Source organism: Anser cygnoides, chromosome 5 (assembly GCF_040182565.1).
Source record: "Anser cygnoides isolate HZ-2024a breed goose chromosome 5, Taihu_goose_T2T_genome, whole genome shotgun sequence".
Lineage (NCBI taxonomy): Eukaryota > Metazoa > Chordata > Aves > Anseriformes > Anatidae > Anser > Anser cygnoides.
The window spans coordinates 28,868,130-28,892,917 of record NC_089877.1 but is presented as its reverse complement, the minus strand read 5'-3'; the positions used below and the strand labels follow the sequence as shown (position 1 = coordinate 28,892,917).

Sequence of the window (24,788 nt, the reverse complement as noted above, 5' to 3'; positions counted from 1 at the left end):
CCATCCTTTCAGCATAAAAAAATACTATTCTAGCACACAGAGCCTTATAAGTATACGTAAATATTACTTTACTATTTAGAAATTTCACGTTTATGTTAAAAGATTTTATCTGGCACCAAAAAATGGGAGAGAAAGCAGGTATGAACCAGGAGTTATAAGCTGCGGCCTTGGGAGTTTGACAGTATTGGAATTTTTTTAAAGTGCATATGCACAAGGATACCAAGACCTCACGAATATTTCCAGAAACTTTGCCTATCCAATTATTAGGAAACTATACTGATGCAGCAATAATTTTAAGTTACTACCCTGCAGCTGTTCAGTATCATGCACAAAGTAGTCTCACAGTCGACATGGATGCTTCTCTCCATACAGATAGGTATTTTCACTACAAACAGTATTCATCTTCAGCCACATTCTAATGGAGGGAGTAAACAAAAAACAACAAATCTACACATGCTATCCACAGACATTTATTTCAAAACAGACCATCAGATCAAATCAGCAACTATAATTTTCACAGAAATGTTCTTAAAAATAGAACTACAGAAGTACAGAACTACAACAACTATGTGCAGAATTTTTAATGAGCTTAAACAAGCCACCACTACTTCAAACAACTGTTGCAACCAATGCCATTAAGACAAAAGAACTAACAGAGAAAAATGCCACAGGCCAAGTAAGTTAAATCAAGATCACTGAATTTCACCTAGAACTGAACTTACAGTCTTGGACAATTTAGTAAGTTCTCTATAAAGTTTCCTCTTACCAGCAGACAAAAAACAGGAGCTGGAGATAACTACATTTTACAGACTTGTATAACAACAGCTGCAAAAACTTGGCTAATGATTTAGCCATAACATGCTGACAGATGGATATGAAACTATTAATGATGAAGGAATGCAAGCATGTTATGAACTGTACCAGCTATTTTATGGATTGTTATACATTTCATTCTGAATTTTAGCATAGGAAGAAATACTGTGGTTTGAAAATCTACTATTCAGCATAGTTTCTGACCTCAGCTATAATTCATTATGCATGGTTATATTACAACTCCAAATATACCTTATTATGATGCATTTTAAAGCCAGAACATGCAGACTAAAACCAGGACACTGACCTAATGATGAAAAAAGCCTTAAGCAACGTAAGTATAGGCTGTGTGCAGCCAGGGATTTGCTCACTTTTAGTCAAAGTACAAAGCATTGCAATAATGGTATGCAACAAAATCCTTCCTAGAACTGTAAAAAGCCTAAAAGGATGCTTCAAGCACCTAACGCTCTTTCATTTCTTTTTCCCAGTAATCCCTGGGTTAGCATTTTTACTCATTCTTACCCTTTTTACTGAAGATGCAGCTTTACATTCAAAATCTGCACTGCTGCCAGAACCCACACATTCCTGCCCCTCCTTTCTGCCTACATTAGTGCCTGTTCAGCTGCACAATTGCCCACTACATTTTTTTCCTAGGTTACTTTTCAGCTGAATTACATCCTTGTTCTGGCTCATCAGCAAGTATGAACCAGTTGCAAACTCTATACTGAACTGAATTACAAGGCAGGTAGGAACGGGGAAAAAAACAACATTATTGTTCTGTTTTCGCTATTTAGCCTCTGAAAGTGGTTGACCACCTCTTGATTTTGGACTACTCAAACTTTCTGCAATGCAAGCTCGGTTAACCTGCTACCCATGTGCCACTTGTGATGTTCACAGACAATATATTCTGCTTGCAGATTTTATCTGGTGGCTTTCTTTCCTTAGGGCAACTTCAGAATGGGTTGCAGGTTAGGCAGCAGCTTCACCACATCATCAGATCCTCTCTTCTGTGTATCCCTTTACCTAATGAAAAAGGAGGCCTGACAGTCAGCACTGCTGCCAACACCAAAACCAGTATCTCTAGCCAGTAACAAAACCCTTTACTATTGACAGCTTGCTCCTTGAAAACATGACGAAGAGGAGCAGGCTTCACAAACTACTTCAGCAGCATCTGCCTGCTTCTAGTTGCCTCATCTTTAGGGACCTCACAAAAGCAAAGGAGGGTATATCTGTTCCAATACACAGCATACTAGTTCTGTGCATACATTCTAGATGCACTAAGGCCTTCTCAGAAACTTTGTACTAGCTACCGATGTTTGCCCAGGCATGACTGTTTCCATCACAACATCAGGAAGGGCCATGACAGAGCTCTTCCATGCAACCAAATAAAGTTATATAATCCCGACACAAACCAGCCTTAGCTTGTGTGTATAACCCCTAGGAAACCCTATGACAGTGCATATTTAGAAGATTTTTGGTTAAAATTTTCCCCACAAACAATTTTTGGCAAATTGATGTTAATTAGTCAGTTCCGTTCCGAACAAGGTCTTCACTATTGAGCTAGAAAATTACATGGAAAAGAACATATCATTAAAAGAACTGAACAGGCTCCTGTACTGTTCCCAGAATTTCCTAAAGACACGCGGGAACAGTTCTTAGATGTCATCCCAGAACTCCTCTAGACAGACTTGAGGTTTGTTAGAATAAGGCGCTGTTTCAGGAAATCAGAGAATATAACAGAAGGCAGGGACCGAATTTTAAAAGCCACATCAGTACAGCTAGCTTACTTTTCACTGCATGTTCTCTCGCAAACACCGTAAGAAAAAAAAACATGCACGTGATGATGCACAAATTCAAGACTGAAAGAGAACCAGACACATTGCACTACATAAAACTTCTGATTATCTGCTAGTAGCTTGCTGGTATTGTTCATAGGCTATGCAGAGAAATAACTAGTTTGGCATTTCCAGCCGTCAAATTGTCAGCATCTGAAGCTGGTCTGTTTTAATTAACGACCTTGAGAAATAAAGCACTTGCAGCACTAAGTGCCTGCACCCATAAGCAAGCCCCCATTTTCCTTAGGGAGATCTTTATGAAGCTTTAAAAACCATCTAGGCAGTAAGTAGCTTTAAAGCTATCTTCCTCTACAAGAAGAGTTGCATGAAAAAAGTAGCATTCAGTTCATTTATTAGAGGTGATTTTGCTAACCAGCACATCATGGGAAACATAATTCTGGAGTCTGCCAAGAATCCAGTCAAGACCTCTGCTATCACTGAAGAGCAAAGCACTCTCTGCCTCAGGTTAGAAGTATGAGATATGATAAATACAAAAGTATGGAAAATACTGTCATCTAAAGACAAAAATTTGCATTCTGGGTGGCTAACACAGCTCATCCAAATCAGAGTATCAAAAAGGTCAGCAAAGTATCAAGGGAAGGAGGGAGAGAAGAAGAGGTCTCGTCCTACTGTAATTCGTATTTAGTGTCACCAACAAAAAAACATTTCATTCCACTCATTCAGGTTATTCACTCCTTTCTAATCAAAACTCTGCAGATGGACTTCTCAGCCTTGTTTAATAAAACCCTCCAATTTTATTTACCTAAAATATTACAACAGAAGTACTATACTTTCAAATAAAATACAGATATGCATTTTAGCGAGAACCAGCATGAGAGTTTTGATGAGGTTACTAAAATCAGATTCTCACTGGAATCCGTATTTACAACAAGACTCCCTCAGTTTGATTACAACGAACTTTTGCTAAATCGATTAAAATATTTATTGAAGTTGCATATATTTGTGGATTTATTCACCCCAGTTTTTATTTAAACATCATTTCAACAGTGAGCATCGATACAAAACATCGATGTTCTCAACAGAGAAGATGAAGTCTTCCTGTAGAAGAATCATTAATGAGTTACTCAGGAGACCCTAAGCTATAGCTCATAGATTCCATTTCCACCACAAAACAGAAAATTGAAACCAAGAACAAAATCCACTACTCTTCTAATGCACAAGAGCCTCAACAACAGAACAGAAAGTGTAGGCTGAAAAGCCTGTCCCATTAACCTGGATGCTCCTGTTTTCAAGGCAGCACAGGATCACATAATGTCTAACTGTGATTGTTTGGTCTGGTTGTCCACTACCATCCAAATCTTCACTATATGGAAGGAGAGGAAATTCTGCAGTCTCTGAAAAAGACAGCATCTCTAGTTAACAGCAGCAAGCAGACTGCATCATGAAGCTTCCCTATCATACTTCATGAAAAAGCAGCCCAGCAGCACGCCCGGTTCCACAGAAATGCAATATTCTCAAAGCTGTCCTGTAGACTCAAAGAGGAAAACAACACAGTTATCTAATACCGTGTGCAAACAAATACGATTTTAACTTTTGGTCTCCGGGCACATTTGTAAATTTAACAGTCATATGCATTGCTCTGTCTTTGTTTCCTCTCATCCCCATCCCTTTTCACCTCAGGGTCTGGTACAATTTTATTTAGGAGCAACAATTGCGGAGGAAGTCCTGTTTATTCTCAGGAGCCCTGGGGCTGAGTAACCATAAAGCAAACAAACTCTAGGATATCTGGAAACCAAACCACTAATTAATCTATACTGAGCTCATATAGGTAAGGTTTTTCCAACAACTTGTAATCCAGTCAACTGTTCTTTGTACTACTATCCTACCTGGAGACTAGAATCCCTTTCTTTTACACATCATGCACATACAGAAATACTCCTATAGAATATATGGTTTACATAAAACCAAAAGGACAACAGGAAGGAGGCACAGGGCAACATGCAAAAAGAATGGACTACTCAAAAGCATAAGTACTTCTCTGCAGAGTCATATAGGTTCTGGTAATTTTTCCACATAGTGAAAACAGTACATCTTGGCAAATCCTAAGCTCCCCATAAAAGGCATAAAAGCCATTCAGTACAATTACTTTCATTTTCTACAGGACAGAGTATCAACATGACAGGCCAGACACATTACAATGAAGTATTTTTTACTTTAGTAATAGACCATCTCATAGGCGTACATTACTTGAAAACTAGATAAATGTAACCTAGACCATTCCGTTACAGATCAGATACAAAGGTTATTGGAAAACTGCACACAGCTGTTCGCAGTGTTTAACAGTCTCTTACTGAACAGCATGGGAGTCTGCTTCAAGTCTGCTTCTAGTCGCACAAACAAGCTGCAACAGAAAGATTATTTTCCTTGCAAAAATAGAAGAAGAAAAGAGACTGCAAGAACACTATAATATAAGATCAGAATTCAAAACCATCTTGACAAATCAGAAAAGCAGTCAGGAAAAATAACACAGATTTGAGAGGAGCAACTACAGAAGTACCAAATCAGCAGATGTAGGTCCAGGTTAATGGATCATGTATGGTAAGAAAAGGACATCGGGCTGTTGCAAATAGAGCAAACAGTGCACTATGATGCATAAAAAAACAGATGTCCTGCAAGGCATGAAAAGAAATCCTTCTCCATTGCTAAGCACTGTCAGAGATTCACCTGGAATACGACTTCTGATTTTGGGCACCTCACTCTCAAGATAATGTAAACCAGCTGAAGGAAATCCAGAAAAGCATAATGAGAACAAGGGTTAGAAGACATAAGACTGATAATTTATTTCCGTCAAGTTTTTCAGAAATTCAAAGTCAAGACAGGCATCAGGGAAAATATCTGTCCTCCTTTGACAAGCATTGCCGATGATCATATAGCAGACCAAAACCAAATCTGGGAATAAAGCCTCATTCCTCTCAGCTCCCTTCCTTAATACATACCGGTGCCTTCCTTCTACATGATTTCATATGTAGAATTGTAAAGAATCATTGCTTTTGGCAAAGTCACTTATAACGTAAAATGGAAAAAGCAATGTAGGGAGTACTTTAAAAGAAAAAGAAAATTTAATTCCAGTATTGTATATTTTTAAACTACCTCCTTTTCTATACTTTGCCACCACGTGAAAACAGGAAATACTGCTCTACCATTTCTCATTCTTTTTCCTCAGCAGTATTAAACATTTTATGAGTGTAGACAGTCCAAAAGGAACACTGTGTCGGGCCATAAACTGCAGAAATGTATGTTCTCCAGACACGCATTAAAAAGTACACAGATGGCAGCAGTACTGAAGATAGTTATAATTACATTTTAAATAGTCATTTAAAACCAAAACAAAGGTGTGCCTTCTGAGAATAATTTTTAACAGCCTCACCAGAAACCAAAGCCTTCTACATTTTGTCACTGCAACAGCACTTTACAGTTGGCCTAACTCCCTTTTATCAAAACTATTTGTTGCTCGGTACCATGGAGTGCAGTATTTAAACGAACTGTCTGCCAACAGCAAAAAGTGAGCTCACCAAGCTTTAGTTAGGGCAAAGAAAGAACTCTAGTCTGTAATCCCCCTTTAAGCATTTTTTTTTCCTAGTTAAACAATAGCACAAATTAAAATCCATTCCAAACCACACTTTACAAACATCAGGGATCATCATATGTGAAATTCTGACACTTATATTTTAAGCAGGCTTTTGCAAGAAAACAAAGGGCAATACTAGAATATTTAGTAAAAGAACAAAGCTACAGACTTAATTCCAGACATGAAAATGCTGCTAGGTATAACATGGAAAGAAACCTTAACATAAAATGATTTATTTCACAAACTATTCATTACTCCGACTGAGGAAGCACAATGAATAAGGTTAGGTATATATTGTCTTCTGGTGGAAAGATAAGTTTGAAACCGATGCTAAATAAATTCTTATAAATGATACAGCTAGCAGAAACAACTTTCTAATGCCACTCAGCTCATTACTTAAGGAAGATGAACACCAACTTCAATTTTGGAACAAGGGGAGTAAAATATCTTAACAAGAACAACAAGAATTGTTCTTCCTTAGAAGAAAGTTATTTTTGGAAGTAAATCTCCCTGGTTTAGAAAACAAACCACTGTTTTCCATAGGTTACAATAAAGTTAGGGCTACTCAATGTTTCTGTAATTCATACAAGATAATGAAAGCCAGCAAATTCTGCAGCATCTACACAATTCTAAGCATTTATGTTTCTACAGATAACTTGCAAAATACTATCAGCATAAAGCATTTTTCATCCTCTTGAGTTCATGGAAGGCCAGCTCAGTTTCTCCAAGTAGCTGATGAATTATTTAATAAAATTCTGTAATTTCAGCAGCACTGTTCTGAGTCTTCTTATCAAAGTCACAAACTTTTTTTACTTTTGTGCTGCTCCCTAGAGAAATATCCAGGTTTCATGAGAGGAAAAAAAAGGCACCAAGGCCTTTTTAGAAAATTTATTTTTCCATTTATACAGAAATAAAAGATAAAATAAAAATGGGGAAAAAAAAGCAGCCCCACACTGAAAAGAGGATTTTATTATCAGGTAAACCTCAACCTTTTGCAGCATGCAGATGGTGGACTAGCTAGCAATGCAGTGACCAGCAGTTAAGCATAATTGTGAAAAAATACAAAGATTTTTCCGTTAGCAGTTGGGAATTATTCAGGTTCACACATACACACAAACAGAAATTATGCTTGAAGTTGAGCATCAAGGCACTTTACATGCACAGCAGCAGCTCAACAGAAAAGGATCCATACTTTCAACTGAAATCTTACCAGTGGAAACTGTTTGAACCACATCTGGCCTAAATATGGCTAGTAAAATTCTGGCAACTCAGTTCCAGAAAGTTTTCCTCCTGATAAGGTTAGCTCCTCATTAAAGAAACACATGTTTCGATGTGGTGTAACACTTAAAATATTTCCTTTTAGAAAGCTTCAAAATGGAACCGGTGCTCTAAGCTTCCAAAGGAGAGAAAAATTTTTCTTATTATAGGTTTAAACAACTTGCAAAGATAATTCAATTACTATTTCTATAACACTGGCAGGATGATATGGAAAATAGTTTTTAGGTTTTTGTTTTTATACTTTGCTACAGAAAAAACAAAGTTTGTATTTCACCAGATTATGGTCCAGCTACAGACAAATGAAACTGGCAGTCTAATGTATCTCCATAGTTTTGGAGAAATCAGCATACAGCGTTGTTACATACTGTAACAACAAATCAATTCTGTAATATGTAGAAAGTTTAGAAATATTTTATTACCAGTTCAACAGTAATTGGCATTACAGTTTTCTTCAGAAATCTTCCGTTCTGTTTTTTTTTTTTTTTTTTTTAATCTCCATAAACTAGTATTTTCAGATATCAGAACAGTGATAAAGGTACAGAGGAGCTGACAAGCAGCAACCACAAAGTAAAAGAGAACCAAGGATGATGCCCAATGGAAATACTTGCATGTAAAGAAAGAAAATTACTAGTTTTAATGTTCTTTCTTTACCAACAGAAGCATTCTAAACCTTAAGAAACTTCACTCCAGGAAGCTGAAATGATACAATTAAACACGCTTAACCAAAGACAGCAGAAAGGCACTGCATATGTCAAGCAGTTTGTGCATTTAAATTGATTTTGATAAGAAAAACTCACACAACCTAAAAAACAAACATACATGTCACTAAACATTTGACTTTCCAAAGCAAATTAAAACCTTGGGTATAAAGTTTACAGAGCAGAATGCATAAACAAGCAGGAAGCACTGAAATGACAAATGTGAGAACTGAGAATGTGAAAAGAAATTGACAACAACAGCTTTACGTGCTGTCATATTATTAAAATCGATAAAGGGATTTTTTTTGTAGTTTTTAAACTAAAGCATGTCACAAAGGGAAAAAAATATTACCTGTGGAAATTATGGGCTTCTTGACTACTGTTAGCTTAGCACAGCAATTAAAAGCATCACAGAATAGTCAAAGTTTGTCTTTTATTTGCACTATAAAATCACAGATGAGCTTAGGAGAGGCTTCTATTAGGAGAGTTTTCTATTTCATATTTTCAAAAACAGCATAAAAAAGGAAAGATAGATACTATGATACATTTGCTGCTAGAAACAATAGCCAGGATGTTTATCATAAATAAAGTTTCTCTTCACAAATCTAAGGTCACAACCCAGACAAAAGTACGAAGGACAGCCAGTGTTGTAATTTGATTAGCCTCCTGGATTTACAAAGCAAGTTCCACCTTCAGTCTCAATTCGATATTTAAAAGAACGGTTAAAGCAGTTTGGTTTTGCAAGTGGCACTTTTAGAGTGCTTTTCCACAGAGATGTCTAGCCAGCTTCAAACATTTTATCAACTACTAACAACTAGAAGACCAGATTCTATAAATACCAATTTTTATACACTGAACAGTTAAATCTCCACAACAATTCTAGTCATATTGGTATTCAGTTTTTAGCTCTTTACTGAAATGGATTCAGCAACACTTCTCTTTCAACCAGAATGAACACTGAACTACTTTTACTGAATAGCACTTACTAATAATAAATAGCTTCCTATGAATATGGAAGAAGAGGAGAAAGACTATCCAAAATGTATTTTGCTTTCTATTCCTTTTAAGAATACTAAGGGTCTCTGGAAAATAGACAAGAAACATACAGGACTGAGGAGTGCTGCTTAAATATGTAATCTGGTAGACAGTATCAATAGACTTTATAACAGAGAACATTCAGATTCTAAACACTCACAAGTACAGCTTGTTCTAAAACAGATGTTTCATGCAGGTTTACATCTTCACTGAATTTCAAAACTACGGGGCTTTTTGTTTGACTTACAGTCAAACTGTCTTTCTCAGTTTCTAAGAATCATTTTGGGGCTGACTGGCTCATTTCAACCAAACCCAAAAGAAAAGTACTTCTTCATCACAGCTGTATGCAAGGAAGGGTGAAAAGGGACACTGCCACATAATTCCCATGGTGGAAAAAGCTTCCGTAGCCATTCAGTCAGCAGTACAGCTGCCAGGTGTCCTGTCAGCAATCGTCTGGAAGTGATCAAAACCTTGTGTTGCCTCTTGCCCTGGCATCACTTAAAGAACCTGGGATGGAACCAGGTTTACTGCCAAGTTAGGATGAAGTATGGATCAAAAGGGGAAATCAGGCATCATATATCTCATTTCTCAAGAAACAACCTGTGTTGCTGATACATTAAAAAGATTCAAAAACCATTAAGTCAAGCAAAAATTTATGATCACAAGTTTCATTTTGTTTCATTCAGCAGCTAAAATGGTGACATTCAGTGAATACGTTTAACATTTTTTATCATCTCAAAAGGTGGATTAGAGTTTCAATTACTACACACAATTTTTTTTTTTTTTACAGCGGAGATGGGAAGTCCTACTTTCCAATGGACATCTATATATTGCTCAAGAACACAGTATGTGTGCTTTCTGAAAGGTAACGAGCTTAACTTTAGCACCTCACAACCAAACAGCTGTTATTCCCATTTCACAAAGCAAAAGCAAAGGTGCAGAGAGATTACTGAGTGATGACCATCAGTTTGGAGGCAGCTGAGATCTGTTTCCCCCCCCCTCCCTGAATACTTCATACCATATAGAGCTCCTTGGGTTTGAAACATAGCTCCTTTTGAATTCTGTAGAAGCTATGAACGTTAGTCACTTTTGCAAGCCCAACTCAATATCCAGACAACATGAACACACAATTATTCATAGCTAGGTAGTTTACAATGCCAGGAGAAAGAACAACATTAAACTTACTTGAACTCCAGCATAACATAGTAGTAGAGGTTTTCCCAAATTTAATCCTATTTGAATACATTTCCTTTTTAGGGAATGGGGGGAAGCCCCTTTAAAAATACTTAGTGACAAGAATCTACTTAAGTTTAGTAACTTATTCCAATTATAAATTACTCCATTAAGAACACACCCCTTATTTGAAGTCTGAACTTGCTTAATTCAGGCTCCAACCGCAGAACTGTACTATACCTTTGTCAGCTGAAAAGAAGGATGCTTTTCTGTCAAATGCCTCTTCTTCAAGTAGGCACATATTGATGAATGAAAAAAATCCTTAACATTTCCTTAGCTAAGCTAAACAAAATAAGCATCTTAGTCTTAGTCATTGAAATTCCTGTCCCCTACTCCCATTCATTTTCAAGCGTAGCCTCCAGAGCCTAATTCCAATTCCCTGGTTCACCTGCTCAGTTTTTCACCAGCTAAAAAGGTTTACTTCCAGTTCAAGCCCTATCAGTCATTAACCCCACATCTTTTTCAAAGTCTCCAAATAAGGCCCCCTATTTGTTGTCCAATTCCATATTTAGTTGCACTAGCCCTGCCATGAAACATATATTTTCAGTGTCCAGTTTATTAATGATCTAAATCACTTTGCAACCTTACTAATGTTTTAATCCCAAGTATGTAGAAGATTACAGATACAAAAGGAAGAACATCTGAAAAAACTTCCAACACAGTTATTTACAATAAGAACTTCAGATACTCTCTAACCTCAAATACCAGAGGTTAACGCAAGGTATGCAATAGCAGACTTATCTCTATGTATGTATCAACACTTGCAGATGCATAACACACAGCTGCTGGATTTTGCTCCTTACACATACACAAAATTACCTAGGGATCTGTGCTCGTGGGAACCCCAATCTCTAGCCAAGGCCTTTCTAGAATATTGCGCAGATCTTTAAAAATTTTATTTAAAGGTAAGTCACCTCATGGACAAATTCAAAAAGACAGTTGTGGCCAGGAGCACATATTCTTGGCCAAAATTTCAAAAACTCCTTACCAAAGAGGTAATGAGAAAAACATAATGAGAAACAAGAAAACAAGCAGCACACCAGCCATCACAAATGCCTTAAGCAAACACATTAGCTTTAACATAATGGAAACCTTTAAACATTCAACCTTTGTTTTCTTCTTATGTAGGATGAAATAGAATCATAATTGCATACTACTTAATACTGTCCAACTCTAAAACCTCTGTAAATAGCAGTCTCTGTCTGTAAGCAGAAGAGCAGCCTGAGCTGTCAGAGGCTCCAATCCAGCTCAACTTCACCACTTTAATGAAGACAGAAGGTGAAGAGGGCAGGGGTGTCTAAAGTAGAAGAAAATCGAGAGAACAGTATCTTCCCATAAAACCCATCTCCTTTTTCAAAGGATCACATCATATTTTCCTAAAATACAGAAGTGTACATTCTTACTCACACAATTCTTTCCTGACTTTTTTAGGCACTACAAATGTTACTGGGTGCACTAACTAGGACACTATCTTTTGTACCAGAACTTTAAAGGCATACATGCAGGGTTTAATTTTCCCCATAAAGGATCTTTATAAATTACCTGGCAGAAGGAAATCTATTCCTGTTCAGCTAAGTCAGTTAGTTCAACATCTCCAGCGTGTACGTTTCAGGTATGATAGCCACCATGACCTCAGAAGCAAGATCTGACCAGTTTGACTGGAGTTCTTGCCACAGTTTCTTTCGCTTGAGTGATTAGTACTGTACTCATACTATGAAATATTTCCTACAGCTGAGTCTCAATGATATCTTCTGACACCCCATCATTGATCACAACATGAAGGAAACCCCCCATTCACCCACATTCATGGAGCTTACATCTTCTAATGCACTTTTTAATCAGTTTCACTCGGTCCCTGCACTTCTTCTGTTGTATTTTATGGGCAAAATAAAACATGATATTTAAGAAACCTGAACAACAAAGCACTGAAAAACAGCTGGAAAGACAATCCTGTAAATCCTCATTTGAAGTCCAGAATAAATATGAAGAAAAAACACCATAAAAAACACCAAGTGGAACAGTTACTTTTTCCTATTCTCCAACTGTTTTCCAGATGACACCTGCTTGAATATTTCTGATCAGTTTTTTTTTTTTTACCTGTTTTTTCATCTTCTAGTCATTTTCATTCTTCTTGGATTTTCTTACTTGATTCTGTAAAGCAGAAATTTAAGAAAGGAAGAAGAACTTACTGGTATTGAGAACTCCTCTGCCAAATACTTCAATAGCGATGCTCCTCTAGCCAAAAAGTTACTTCTCTCTGCCAGATTGCCTTGGAGTTGTGTGTCAAACTCCTTTCTGACAACTGAAGCAACAGAGTCAATTATTATGAGTTTAACCTTCTTTGAAATAATTTCTTCTTCCAAAGACTTAATCCTAAAAAAAGCAAAAACCAAGAAGTCACTTATAACTATTTATACAACTGTTTTATAATCCTGAAATTGTTTAAATAAAAGGTTTACCTCAATAAGCTGAAAGTCAGCCCCTCTTTCTCCCTTATAGCCCACCCCCACTAATACCTGAATGCATTAAAGAGAACTGGAAAGTAATCTCAGGCTCCAACAGGCCACACAACCCAAGGCAGACCCCTCCAGAAGAAAGGTTTGGAAGACTAGTTAGCAACATTGCACTGCGCAAACCCTGAATGGCACAGACAGCAAATTAAGCAGACATTGAGACTGTGCCTTTGCTTACAGTAGCAGCATCCTACTGTCAACATCAAAATCCTTAGTGTCTATATACGCAGGAAGTCAGAGCTCCTTCCATACAGCTCCAAAGATGGTATGCCAAACCTATCATATCAATAATACGCTAATAGCTGCTCTTCTCTGACAAAGCTGCAGTAGATAAAAAGTTTTAGAAGAATTCTTCCACTAATTTAAAATATACAAGAAGATGTATATTTTAGATGTAGATTTTGTGTGTTCACAAATTAACATAAAGTACAACATATCAATATTGTCAATAACAGCTTCAGGCTGATGACTCTGAAACAATTCTTCCCTCCCACTGCTGGAGGGGTCCCAGTCTTCCTGGAAGCAAAGAGCACTCTGGAGGAGCAATATCTCCTTTCTGTTTCATGACATATATAACTCTTACACTATGGTCTCTCCGCAAACCAAGACAAGACCTGTCACACAAATACTCCCCTTTAAAGGCTTATAGTGATCAGATTATAGAGAAATTGTCTACCCCAAACCATAACACATCAAGTAGATTAGTCAAGAACTATTAAGTGAAAAAAAGCAATGCCAGTCTTACTGTAGAAATTCTACTTCGTTGGGAACCATGCTGTTACCAACATAAAAATCTTCAAAGAAATGAATTACTCTTCATAAAACTTTGATATAAAATATCATAGACAATCTAGCTGAATTATGTTTTTGTTTTTTCTCCTTTTAAGTTCTGGGAAAGAATACCTCTTCAGTACACTGTCACAGGTCAGCTCTCGATACAGATGAATGCTACGGGTCATGCAAAACAGCTTTTCATCGGAGTCAAAATAAGCAGGAAATCTGTTTCCTGCTATCTCAACCAACCTATCAAAAAAAACAAAAGACATTACAATGAAAAAGGAATAATGTGGGGTAATAACACATCAAATATTCACAGAACAAACAAAGCAAACCTCTGAATGATAAGTAGATACGATATAATAATAGAAGTCTTTTTCAAAGGAGAAGCACACTTTAGTAGTCAGACTGAAATACTGGAAGTCAGAACATTTAGATTGTATTCCCAGTGATGCTAGCCAGTGCCAATGGTAGGCTTGGGAAAGACATAATATGCCCATACACAAAAAGACAGCACATCTCCAGCAAAAGAAAACTGGAAAGTTTACAGTACTGAATGTTCTTCAGTTACAGTACTTAAAGTTCTTTCAATTTTGCATAAGATGTTCATGTCAACTGCTAAGTATTCTATCACTTTAATTATTTATATATAAGTATTAGTTTCATTTAAACAAATGTACTCTCCAAACCAAACCATCTCCCCTTCCACCTTTACCTTGCACTGAAATCAGAAATCAGTTCCTGTATCAACACAGAAATTCAACAAGATGATAACAAACAGAAGACCCATTACAGGATCCAGCCAGCATGGAAGTCAGACTGCAGAGAACCCCAATTCACCAGCAAACACTTACGCAAGCAGTACATATATGGCAGGTATACCTGCCAAAGTAAAAATCTTTTCACAGAATCTATCTTTAAAAACAAGAACAAGGTCATCTGGATTAGAGACTTCTACGCTGAAGCCATTCTCATTGTGCTGGTTACCGCTTTGATACAAGAGCTTATAAAATCTTAAGAAAATGTACTTTCAGAACATAGCAAAAAATATCGGCATTGTGTCACAAAGCAACTGAGGCTGCCTGTTCCAGCTGCCAGGCAGCTACAACAGAATCACAGAATGATTCGAGTTGGAAGATACCTTGAGGATCACCCAGTTCCAGCCCCCCTGCCATGGGCAGGAACACCTCCCACTAGACCAGGTTGCCCAAAGCCCATCCAGCCTGGCCTTGTGGCCACAACATCCATCCATTCAGATAGCCCAGGTACAACTAACATATGATAAAATGATGCAACTAAACAGTTTAAATGGCAGCTTCACTGACAGATTTAATGTGTGATTTCATGACTAAATATTTTCCATTACCTTTTTAGTAAATTCATGACCCTTCAAAACGCTGAATTACAATTATTAAGCATACAACTGTTTACTACCATGGTTGACTAAGGAAGTGTATCAGACAACTGGTGATAACACAAAAGAAGTCAGAAGTCGAACATTTATCATTTGTTATCAAATACTTTTATTTTCAGAAACTATGCTTTAAAAAGAAAAAACTCACATCAATGTAAAATTAAACAGTTTACTGATGAAAGGTAAACACTTTAAATTGACCCATATACATAAAATCAAGGACAAAGGCATACATTTTAGAAATGCTGAATGCCTCATAATTCTCCTGAAGTCAGTGGAAAGAAGTTCTGTGCCTGTGAACACAAGGCAGTTTTATCTAGGTCCTTAAAAATGAGTCCAATAATTTAATTTTAGAAACTCATAGTTACAATCTGAGCACTGTACATTTCCCTCTCCCACCCCCGTGGAGATTTTATTTTTGAGAACAGACATGGAAAGTACTTAATTGTCTCTATTTTAAGCATCCATATCCCCCGGCTCATGTGCTTGAGAAGAACGACATCTGGTGGATAATACCTGGACACACAACTTACCGGTTAGCTTGATGCTGTTTATTTCAGCCCCTTTCATTAAAACCCAGAACGTTAAAAGCCGTTTTAAGAAAACTCTTAAATCATTTTTCTTTAGCTTTAACATTCAAGCATACTGTTGTATTTTCATCTAGCTATTCTGAATAAGCAGTTCCGACGCAATAGCCTCAATCTCATCCATTCGATACATTACTTACTACATCAAAGCTTGTCCTGAGCAACTTCCACGGACAGGATCTTGTCTTTACATTTGCACAGTTAATTAATAGGCATACATATGACAGAGAAGACCATTACACAAATTGACTTCAAATGACACACCACAATCTTACTAATATCACAGTATTATTTATACAGTACATGCAGGTTCTGAGTTAAGATCTAAATCCCATTTGTCATAAACCCAAAAACTGCACAGAACATGTTCTCTGCAATCAAAGCAGAGGCCCATAGGGTGGAAATCCCTCACTGTTCTCAGCATTAGTTCACAGAAATTTGCATCTCATGTTTTTCCACAAGCAATAAATATAGCTAGACCATAAACAGAATGCATTATTTTCAGAATTTCTAAACAAGTTTGGTATGTTTTCAGTTAATTGGCTAGCTAGAGTTTAACTGAATTCCTAACAAAACTGACAACAACAATTTTAATTTCAAGAATTAGTATGGCCATTCCACCTACTTGTCCCAGCATCCACATTCTGAAAATGAATGGTGGACACCGTCTGCACTGTTACAGCTTTTTATTCCACAGCAGAAAAACTATATATATAAATTACAGAAAACAGCAGCATATCATAGAAGACCAGCCTCAATTCTGGTCACTTTTTTCAGCATTGCTATTAGATTGAGCTAAGCTGTCATGACAGAGAATAAGTAATAGCCTACGTAAGTTTGTGGAAGCAGAAAGCTCCCTGCCCTGAACTAAGACCTTCCAGGCAGAATGACCAGGAAAAAAAAAAAGTGCCTTTTAGCATGACATAAAACTAGTCAATTTTATACAGTATCTTTCTAGAAACAGCAAGGCATTACAACCAGTACAACAGCTACAACTTAGCGACTCTCAGCCCTAAAAAGCACCAGACATACCAACATTCTTCCTGGTCTTTCTGATGAAGACTTTTGAGTTTTACACAAAAACATTGTCAGATAAATGTCTCCATTGAGTCCTTTAAAATAAGTTTCTGGGAAGTGAATATTTGCCCTCTTACCTGAAGTGTTTAGGACAACCTTCTCCAATAACTGACTGACCTCATGGTCAAAAAGTTTCTCCGTATATAAGCAGCAAACAGCAGCATAAGCAAAGTCCCATGAACCTGTACACACCTCTGCCCAACAAACTGCCAGGAGCCCACTTGCAACCCCTGGAAACAAGTTAGTGATACACATAAGCACTTGTCACGCTGGGGTCAGGACATCACTCCCCAGAACAGACTACAAAGCCCACCCAAACGGCACTGAGCAACCTGTGAAGACCAGGGCATGCTCCTCCATTAAATATAACCTTAAGGCACCATCAACACAAAATTACAACACATTTGAAGTATAAAATACAGCTTGCCTACTGAAGTTACACTGAGCCATCATTTGGGGCTGAGCAATGTAATTTAATAAATATTCTCATCCTTTGTGATAATGTGCTTTTTACTATGTTTCCTTTCATCTTGCTCTATTTTCAACAGCTTCATTTCCACGTTCACCTCTTCTCCTTTTCTTCAGCATTCATTTCTAAGCAGCAAGTCTTAACTCACCCATTAGGTCCCACCCTTTTCTGCTATCTACATTCCAATTACCTAGAATCAAAAATAAGCTGTATCCAAGAAGGGGACATCATTTGCTTTTTGCAAAGCCATTGCTTGAAGCTTTTTTCCTTCTCTTTTTCTATTACACTTCCAGTTCAAACTAATTCAAACTTTTGTGAAATTAACTTGACAAAAGTAGGGTTAGAAGCCCTGCCTTCTCATCCACGATGGATTAAACAAAGCATTTAAACATCCATGACATTTATATGATTAAACAACGTAAATACATGTGTTTAGATACTCCAGATTCAAGCCACAAGCATAACTACTACGTCACTTTAAATCTCTAGATATCTTTTCTGCCCGTTTTTCTACGCAAACAAGGGTGAGACTATTGTACTTCTTGTCATCCTCCTCCAGACCCCCCTAATAACTTGAGAACTCACTAATTCTGTAGAACGGTAACAGAGGAATAGACATCTCAAAAACATGAAATTCCTTTGTGGTTCAGGACAGTTGGTAGCTAAGCAAATTAGTGCTACCTCTAATGAAACACTACAGAATGATTTCAACAGTTAAACAGTTAACAAGGCAACAGTGGTAACCTACATGCACATACATCCTTAACTCTCAACCAGATGCAGGATGTGTCTCCTGTCCATTCTGCAATTGGAAAATATGATCACTACAGAGCTGAGCAATTTCTGTTGTGTGAGTAAAGCAGGAGATGTTAGAAAAAACATAGATATTAGAGAGGGAAGGGAATATTGTACTGCATGGCTTGCTGTGCACATAGGGGAGAAGTGAACTTACTGCAGAAGGAAATGAGAAGTACAGAGGAAGGGCAGGAGGCCCCACGCAGCAGAAGTAGGACAGAAATCTGAAGGAAAACAGCCTATGTTAGTCCTACTGTTCACTGAAAAACCTCCATGTTCCTTGCACACAAAATGCTGCACCTTTACATCCTCAAAACCTTCTTCCTTACTTCACAAACTAAACTGCAAAGAAAAATTTCAGTATAGGACTGTTATGACCATTTTTAAATTAGATAGCGTTACCCATCTTGCTATAATATCACAACTGGAACACACAACATCATGCAAGCTAGGAAGGTGAGCAAACCATTCGATTCGGTGAATTTCATCATCTGGAAATAACTGCATATAACAGATGAATACTTAATAGCTGCCATAGGTATTTATGTTATAATTGCTTGATTATTGCTCAGAAAATAATTGAAGGCTCCAAGATAAAAGGCAGCACAGAAGTTGAAAGTGTGAATGTCAGAATTTTGCATCTTACCTTTCCGCGCTGAATGCAGACTCTGTGTCAATGTATACCACAGCCCCATCCAGCCCTCCCATGCTTACAGGTAGCGTAGCCAGCACACTCATCAGAATACAAAACTGAGTTTTGCCACAACCTGGTGGGCTTGTTATCTATAACAAAAAAAGATTAGTAACATGAGCAAGAGATGTCACACTCGTTTCACACTAATTCTACTTTTAACTGAGGCCCATCAGCCAGAATGCCTCAACTTCTGCTCCTCTAGTTACCAAAGCAGACAGCCACAAAGAGATAGAATATGAAGCCCATGAAGAGCAACCTGCAATTACTTTTGGATCTGTGCCTTGCAGTCTAACTCATCACCACTGAAGAATAAATAGTTGTTCTTCAGATGCAGCATTATGCTTATACTTTCTTTTCTATCTTCCTCTTTCTACTTTGCTACATCTCATATTTGATGTCCCCTTTTCTTCCCCTCCTCTTACTCCCCAACAGAGCCACAGCCAGTTACCCTCCATCTCCTCCTCCATGCTACCTTCTAAAATAGAGCAGAATTAAAAGATTCCCTGTTGACATTCACATGACATCAAATGACCTTTAAAGCTGCAAATGAAGTCAAAAGCTATTGAGTTCACAGATGTAAGTCATTGCTCAGGAATTATCATTACCTTGGTTACAATCAGGTCTCACCTGGAAATCACAAGGATGATAGTTTAAATCCTGTGAAGTCTGAATGTGCAATATGAACCACATGTATACAGCAGACAGACTTCATCCTCCCCAGAGACTACCCTCATGCTACAATGTAGTAGGAAGTAAGTTTTAGCTTGGCATACTATGTGAAATTTACTTTCTAAGCAGCATGTGTTTCATCAGTGGTGTTAATTCCCTATCACCATATTTTAACATGAACAACATTTACTGATTCAGATCAGCACACCAATTTTAAGCTTTCACCTGTGCTTACTAAAAGCTTACTGCAGTTAAGCAGTATTCAAAAAGAACATACTCAATTTGTGTGAAATGCTTCCAGTATGATTTTGATCCAAGACCAAAACCACAAGGATCAAAAGAACACATTGCTTGATGAGATCCCCAGTTTCTGAGAGCAAGACTTTTTTTGTGCTAGAGATGGCACTAGGCTGTTCTTTATCCACAGCAGATTTTAGAGATGGTAAAGGCCCTGTGTTCAGATTATCATGTGTTCATTAGTACTACAGAGGTTTTAAATAGAGTATCAAACTGCCACTGCTTCTGGGAAGGGAGATGATGATGTTTTTAATAATAAGATAGCTGAAAAAGACAGCTAATAGAAAGTTGAAGTGAATTTAGGCACTAAAAACGGAGACTGTTCTCATTCCAACCCCAGTAGGGACTAAATAATAATGCAACATAAACATAAACCTGTCCAGGGAAATTAAACTACAAAATCAAGCATACCCCCTTCAAAATACATAGCACTGCCATAACAACATTTTTTTGTTCTGTTTGGGGTTTTTTTTTTTTGGAGGTTGTGTTTTAGTTTAAAAAAAGAAACATTCTTATAACTGACACAGGTAAAATCAAATTGATTTTTGAGCCAAAGTGCACAATGGTTTTTAACTGCAAACACTGTTGCACCTCAATATACAATAACATTGCTATGGTTGCACTTCAGACAGCAGCAGCATGACATGGAACAGGAAATTTACAGGGAAATACTGAGGGACTGCATTAGCTACTGTCATGTTCTTTAGTTAAAATCTCTGTAATCACTTTTGTCTTTAAACAAGGCCTGAAAACCAAGTCTTATCAGACAATCCACTTCAAGCTTCCACACAAGGAAAATATTAGATGACTTAAATGATTAGAAGCACACACTACATTTAGTGATTACAGATCAGGAATTAGTCATATTTATGCAATTATCCATCCTCCATCCATCATACTTAAGTTACAAAATGCTGTACCAACAATAGCTGTCACATTTTAACATAAACCCAAAGCATACATAAAATTTGAAGAAACAATACACGTTTCTTAGACTGTAATAGCCAAGGAGTCTCACCAGCTGCTTCTAATTAAAATTAGAAATGAATGAGAGAAGGGCATCAATCCAGTTGCTAAATTAAAATATTTGGACAACTGTGAGGAGAGCTCATAAAAACGTTTGTAGTTTGAGCCCTGCCTGGGAGGTGCCTTGGAATTTATTCAACATTGATTTCAATGGCTGATGCAGGAGTAAATTCAGCAGAGATGCTGTGTCTGAGAATTTATGCATCATATCAGAGAAAGACAGGGAATGTTGCTGTCTTAGCTAGTGTAAGAAAGCAATTCAGTGGAGGAAGAGAGAATTTCCCTTCCCCAAAACAACAATTTATTTTTTATCAGCATTCCTTTAAAGGGCATTTACATGGAATTTAAAATAATCCACAACAAACAATTTTAGCAAACTATCACATCTTATTATGGTTACCATTGTTTCAGTAAATGTTTTGATCAATACAATCTTAGTTCAAAAAAAAAAACCAAACCTTAAGTGCCTGTAATGCAATTTGAAATGAATGTCTGCAAAAAGCTTGCTCAGTTTGCTTTACACTGAATTTGCTTTGAAAATCAAAAGTCCACCAGACAGAAATGTGAAGACTACAACAGTTTTTAATTTACCTCTGTCTAGTAAAATATACTTTTATTTTTCAATAAGCTATATATTATTTTCTCTGGCTCTTCTGTCGGGTTTGGATCAAGTCACAAGGAGCTAATTCTTCATCAGCTACCCAGGGATTAAACTCTTCAATATTCACAAAATCATTACTTTAATTTTTCCTCAGAGGAGTTGGCCAAAAGTTCTGACATCTGACCACAAAGTTTCAGTTACGATTTAATTTCCAACTTAAAGCCTAATAGAGGTTTGGGGAAAAACAGTCCGAGACAGTGAAAGGCAAATCAAATCCCTCTGGCACTCGAAAAGCAAGCGGCTTTGGCTGTAGAAGATACCAGCAGAACTCGACCCTGTGGCTCATGCATTCAAATTCCAAGTTTCCAACCACCCTCACTGCTGGGTAAAGTAACAGGAAGACGACAATTTAGCCCCACCAGTCAGGAAGTGTTACACACAACACACTTTTCAAGAGAACTTCTCTCAGACTTGGAACATCTGCCTATTAACAAAACTACCAAAGAGCAATCTGCTGGTCAGCTACACTCCAATAAGTTACAAAAGAGAAAATTAGAACAACTAAGCTCCAAAATCACTTGAATCTAAACAGAATATAACCTGAAAAGCATTCACAAGCTACTGTACAGCATCGAAACAGCAGCAGACACTTGATGGCATTCTACTAAAACTTCATCTAACGATCAAAGAACGCTTGCTGCCAACTTTGAGACTACTTCAGATCTCATGACTTTTGCAAAAATGCCTTTAATAAAGCCTGACTCTGGAGCAACATTAAGTGAGAAAATGTTCTGCAGAGTCATTTGTTCCTTGCCTTTATGTTTGCTTGTAATACATTCCCTAATCACTTTACAGATTTGGCACCAGAAAATAAAATAAAATGCAATTTATTTATTTATTAAGACATTGTTCCTAAGTTCATCTTCTACTTTCTGATGTCCACATAGGTCTCTAAAATATTTCTGATTGACAATACTGATGCACATTCCTGTTTAAACCGGTGTGACACTGCAACCATGACCAAGCTACTCATGGAAAGACTTTGTGCTTACAGTTCTGGTCTGATTCACAAGATACCTTGTAAAGACTTCGATATTTTGATCACTTAGTGAGATCATATATTCAAGATAACTTGATTAGGAATGTCTCTGCGTTTTTAACAAAAACATGTTAGAATACAAAAAATCTAACATACAAAAGTTTTTCTCAGAACAAAAGATTTAAAGTGCAAAGGCTATCCTAACACAGTAGGTTTCTCACAGTAAGTTGGCAACGAAGCTAAGCCTAAATATGAAGAAAATATGAATTCTGACACAATGTAAATTCATGGACACAATTTTAAATGTTTTTATGAAGACTTGAATGACATATAGTCCTGTACAGCATATAAAAAATAAATACTCAGAACGTTTAAAAAGTAATATCCCCTTGTTACATAAAAGCTTAGATTTCCCACTAGAGCAGGAACTGTTACAGTTTAAGCCCAGTGCTGCTTAAATTCCAATATGCTTGAAGTCTCTATTAGATTCATAAGCAATTTCTATCTGAGATTAAAACCTATTGACTACAAGCTATTTTGACTACAGGCCCTGGAAAAAAAAATATATTTTCCTCATTTTGCTAACTTCTCACTTCTACTCCTCTACTGTGGCAATTTGCAAGTTGAAATTTGATAAAGAAAAACATTTGGTAAGGATTAAAAAGTGTCTGAGGATTAAATGTTTTCAATCTGTCTGAATTCAGAGCATGAGACACATATAATATGAATTTTCCACTCATTTCAAGTGCACAGATTAGTTCAGAACTTTACTGTAAGAAGGCAATTATGGCCACATTGCATAAAAACAATGTCCATCTAGCTCTCGATTCTTTCTCTAAGAAGGGCCTAAACCAGATGGCTATGAAATAACTTAAGAAGAGGGCACACACACATTGATAAATATGTGCAATGCACATAGTATCAATATCCATTTGTGGCTCAGAGACTTCCTAAGCCATAGATTGTGCCTTTCTAGTTTTATAATACTCAGTGACTCCTATAAGCATCTATACAAATCCTGTCTTTCCAGACAACAGAAGCTGCACAACTTACTATCACTTTCTGCAAGGCAAAAGAGATTTAAAGTACAAGAAGATGCAGCGCTCCCTTATTCTGAAAGGAAAACTCCAAGAAAAAAAAAAAAAGTAGTATTGCATTCAAAGGCCAGAGAGTGACTGTTAATAGCTATACATATGCTATTTGTAGTATTATAATGTATGTACATATAATGCAAGCCTTAATTGCAGCGTCTTTTCTGAAAAGAATGCATTACTTATTTGTTGTAAAGATTAGTTACACTTTTATATAAAAGCTCTGTAAAGTAATTTTCATGCCTATACACTTCATACTTCTGCCCTAGTTGCTCAGCATGCCTTCCTGAAAACCCATGACTTGCTAAAGTCAGAGTGAGTACTTATTAAAATCAAGACCGACTCCCAATCCAGCACCTTGTGCTCTGACCGCTAAACCACACTCCACCTTTCTCCATAAAATCCATGCAACAATCTCCTCTTTTTTCTGGGCAAACTTTCACTCATTTTTTATAGTGAAATAGGTCACCAAATCTACTTTTTTTTGTTGTTGTTGTTTTCTTACTTAACAGGCTGCAGAAATATACCAAAGCATAGCCTTTATCAATTAAAAAGCCCACACTTCTAATCCAAATTTTTGGTTCGTTTTGTGTTTAATGAACCTGACACAAGGCGGTCAAGCCTGTAAGACTTGTAGGTGTGGCAACTACCTACAGTAAACTACCTACAGTAAAATACACTGAAAAAAAAATTACCTCTGTGAGGGATCCACAGGGCACACCACCATGCAAGACTTCATCCAAACTATGCAGTGTGGTGGATAAAAAGGCTGAAGAGGGATTGACAGACCTCCTTACTTTCATTTCATAAGCCTACAACAGGAGAAAAAAAACACACAAGATTGAAAAGTGCTTTTATTGTTGAAATAGAAAACTTGTCACATTTGCTTTCATTAACCTAGACTGACTTAACACTTGCCAATAAGTAAACAATTCCCACCTTCAGTTATAGTCCCCTCTTTTCTCATCACCCTTCCTTGCATTTATATCCCATTTATAGCTCATAGAATAAATTTCAAAGTTCACTGTGTCTCTCTCACCACAATATTAAATAAGGTTTTTATAATGACGTTTCAAAAGTTTTCTCCGTTCCCATTCAATGAGGCTTGCTTTCAATCCATAAAACTCCAGCTTTTACATAAGGAAATACTGTGTTATTAGTGACCAAATGCAGAATATTCACAGTGAAACCTAAAACCAAGAATTCCCTGGCCAAATTCATTACCAGTTTGAAACTACCTGGGTTCAAGGAAAGGTTT

The 24,788-nt window shown here is 37.0% G+C and overlaps 1 protein-coding gene across 14 annotated transcripts in view; it reads right to left on the bottom strand.

Moving 5' to 3' along the window:
• RAD51B (RAD51 paralog B) overlaps positions 1-24,788 on the bottom strand; it is a 422,492-nt gene that overhangs the window by 394,467 nt on the left and 3,237 nt on the right. For all 14 annotated transcript variants that reach the window (XR_010832048.1, XR_010832047.1, XR_007163701.2 and 11 more), the window contains exons 4-7: positions 24,226-24,342; positions 18,760-18,896; positions 13,898-14,017; positions 12,671-12,854 (exon numbers count right to left, since the gene is read on the bottom strand). Coding sequence is in view for 7 of the 14 variants with exons in the window: in XM_066998573.1 (XP_066854674.1) it covers positions 12,671-12,854; positions 13,898-14,017; positions 18,760-18,896; positions 24,226-24,342 (558 nt within the window). In the remaining 7 variants the exon portion in view is untranslated. The remainder of the gene's footprint in view (positions 1-12,670; positions 12,855-13,897; positions 14,018-18,759; positions 18,897-24,225; positions 24,343-24,788) is intronic.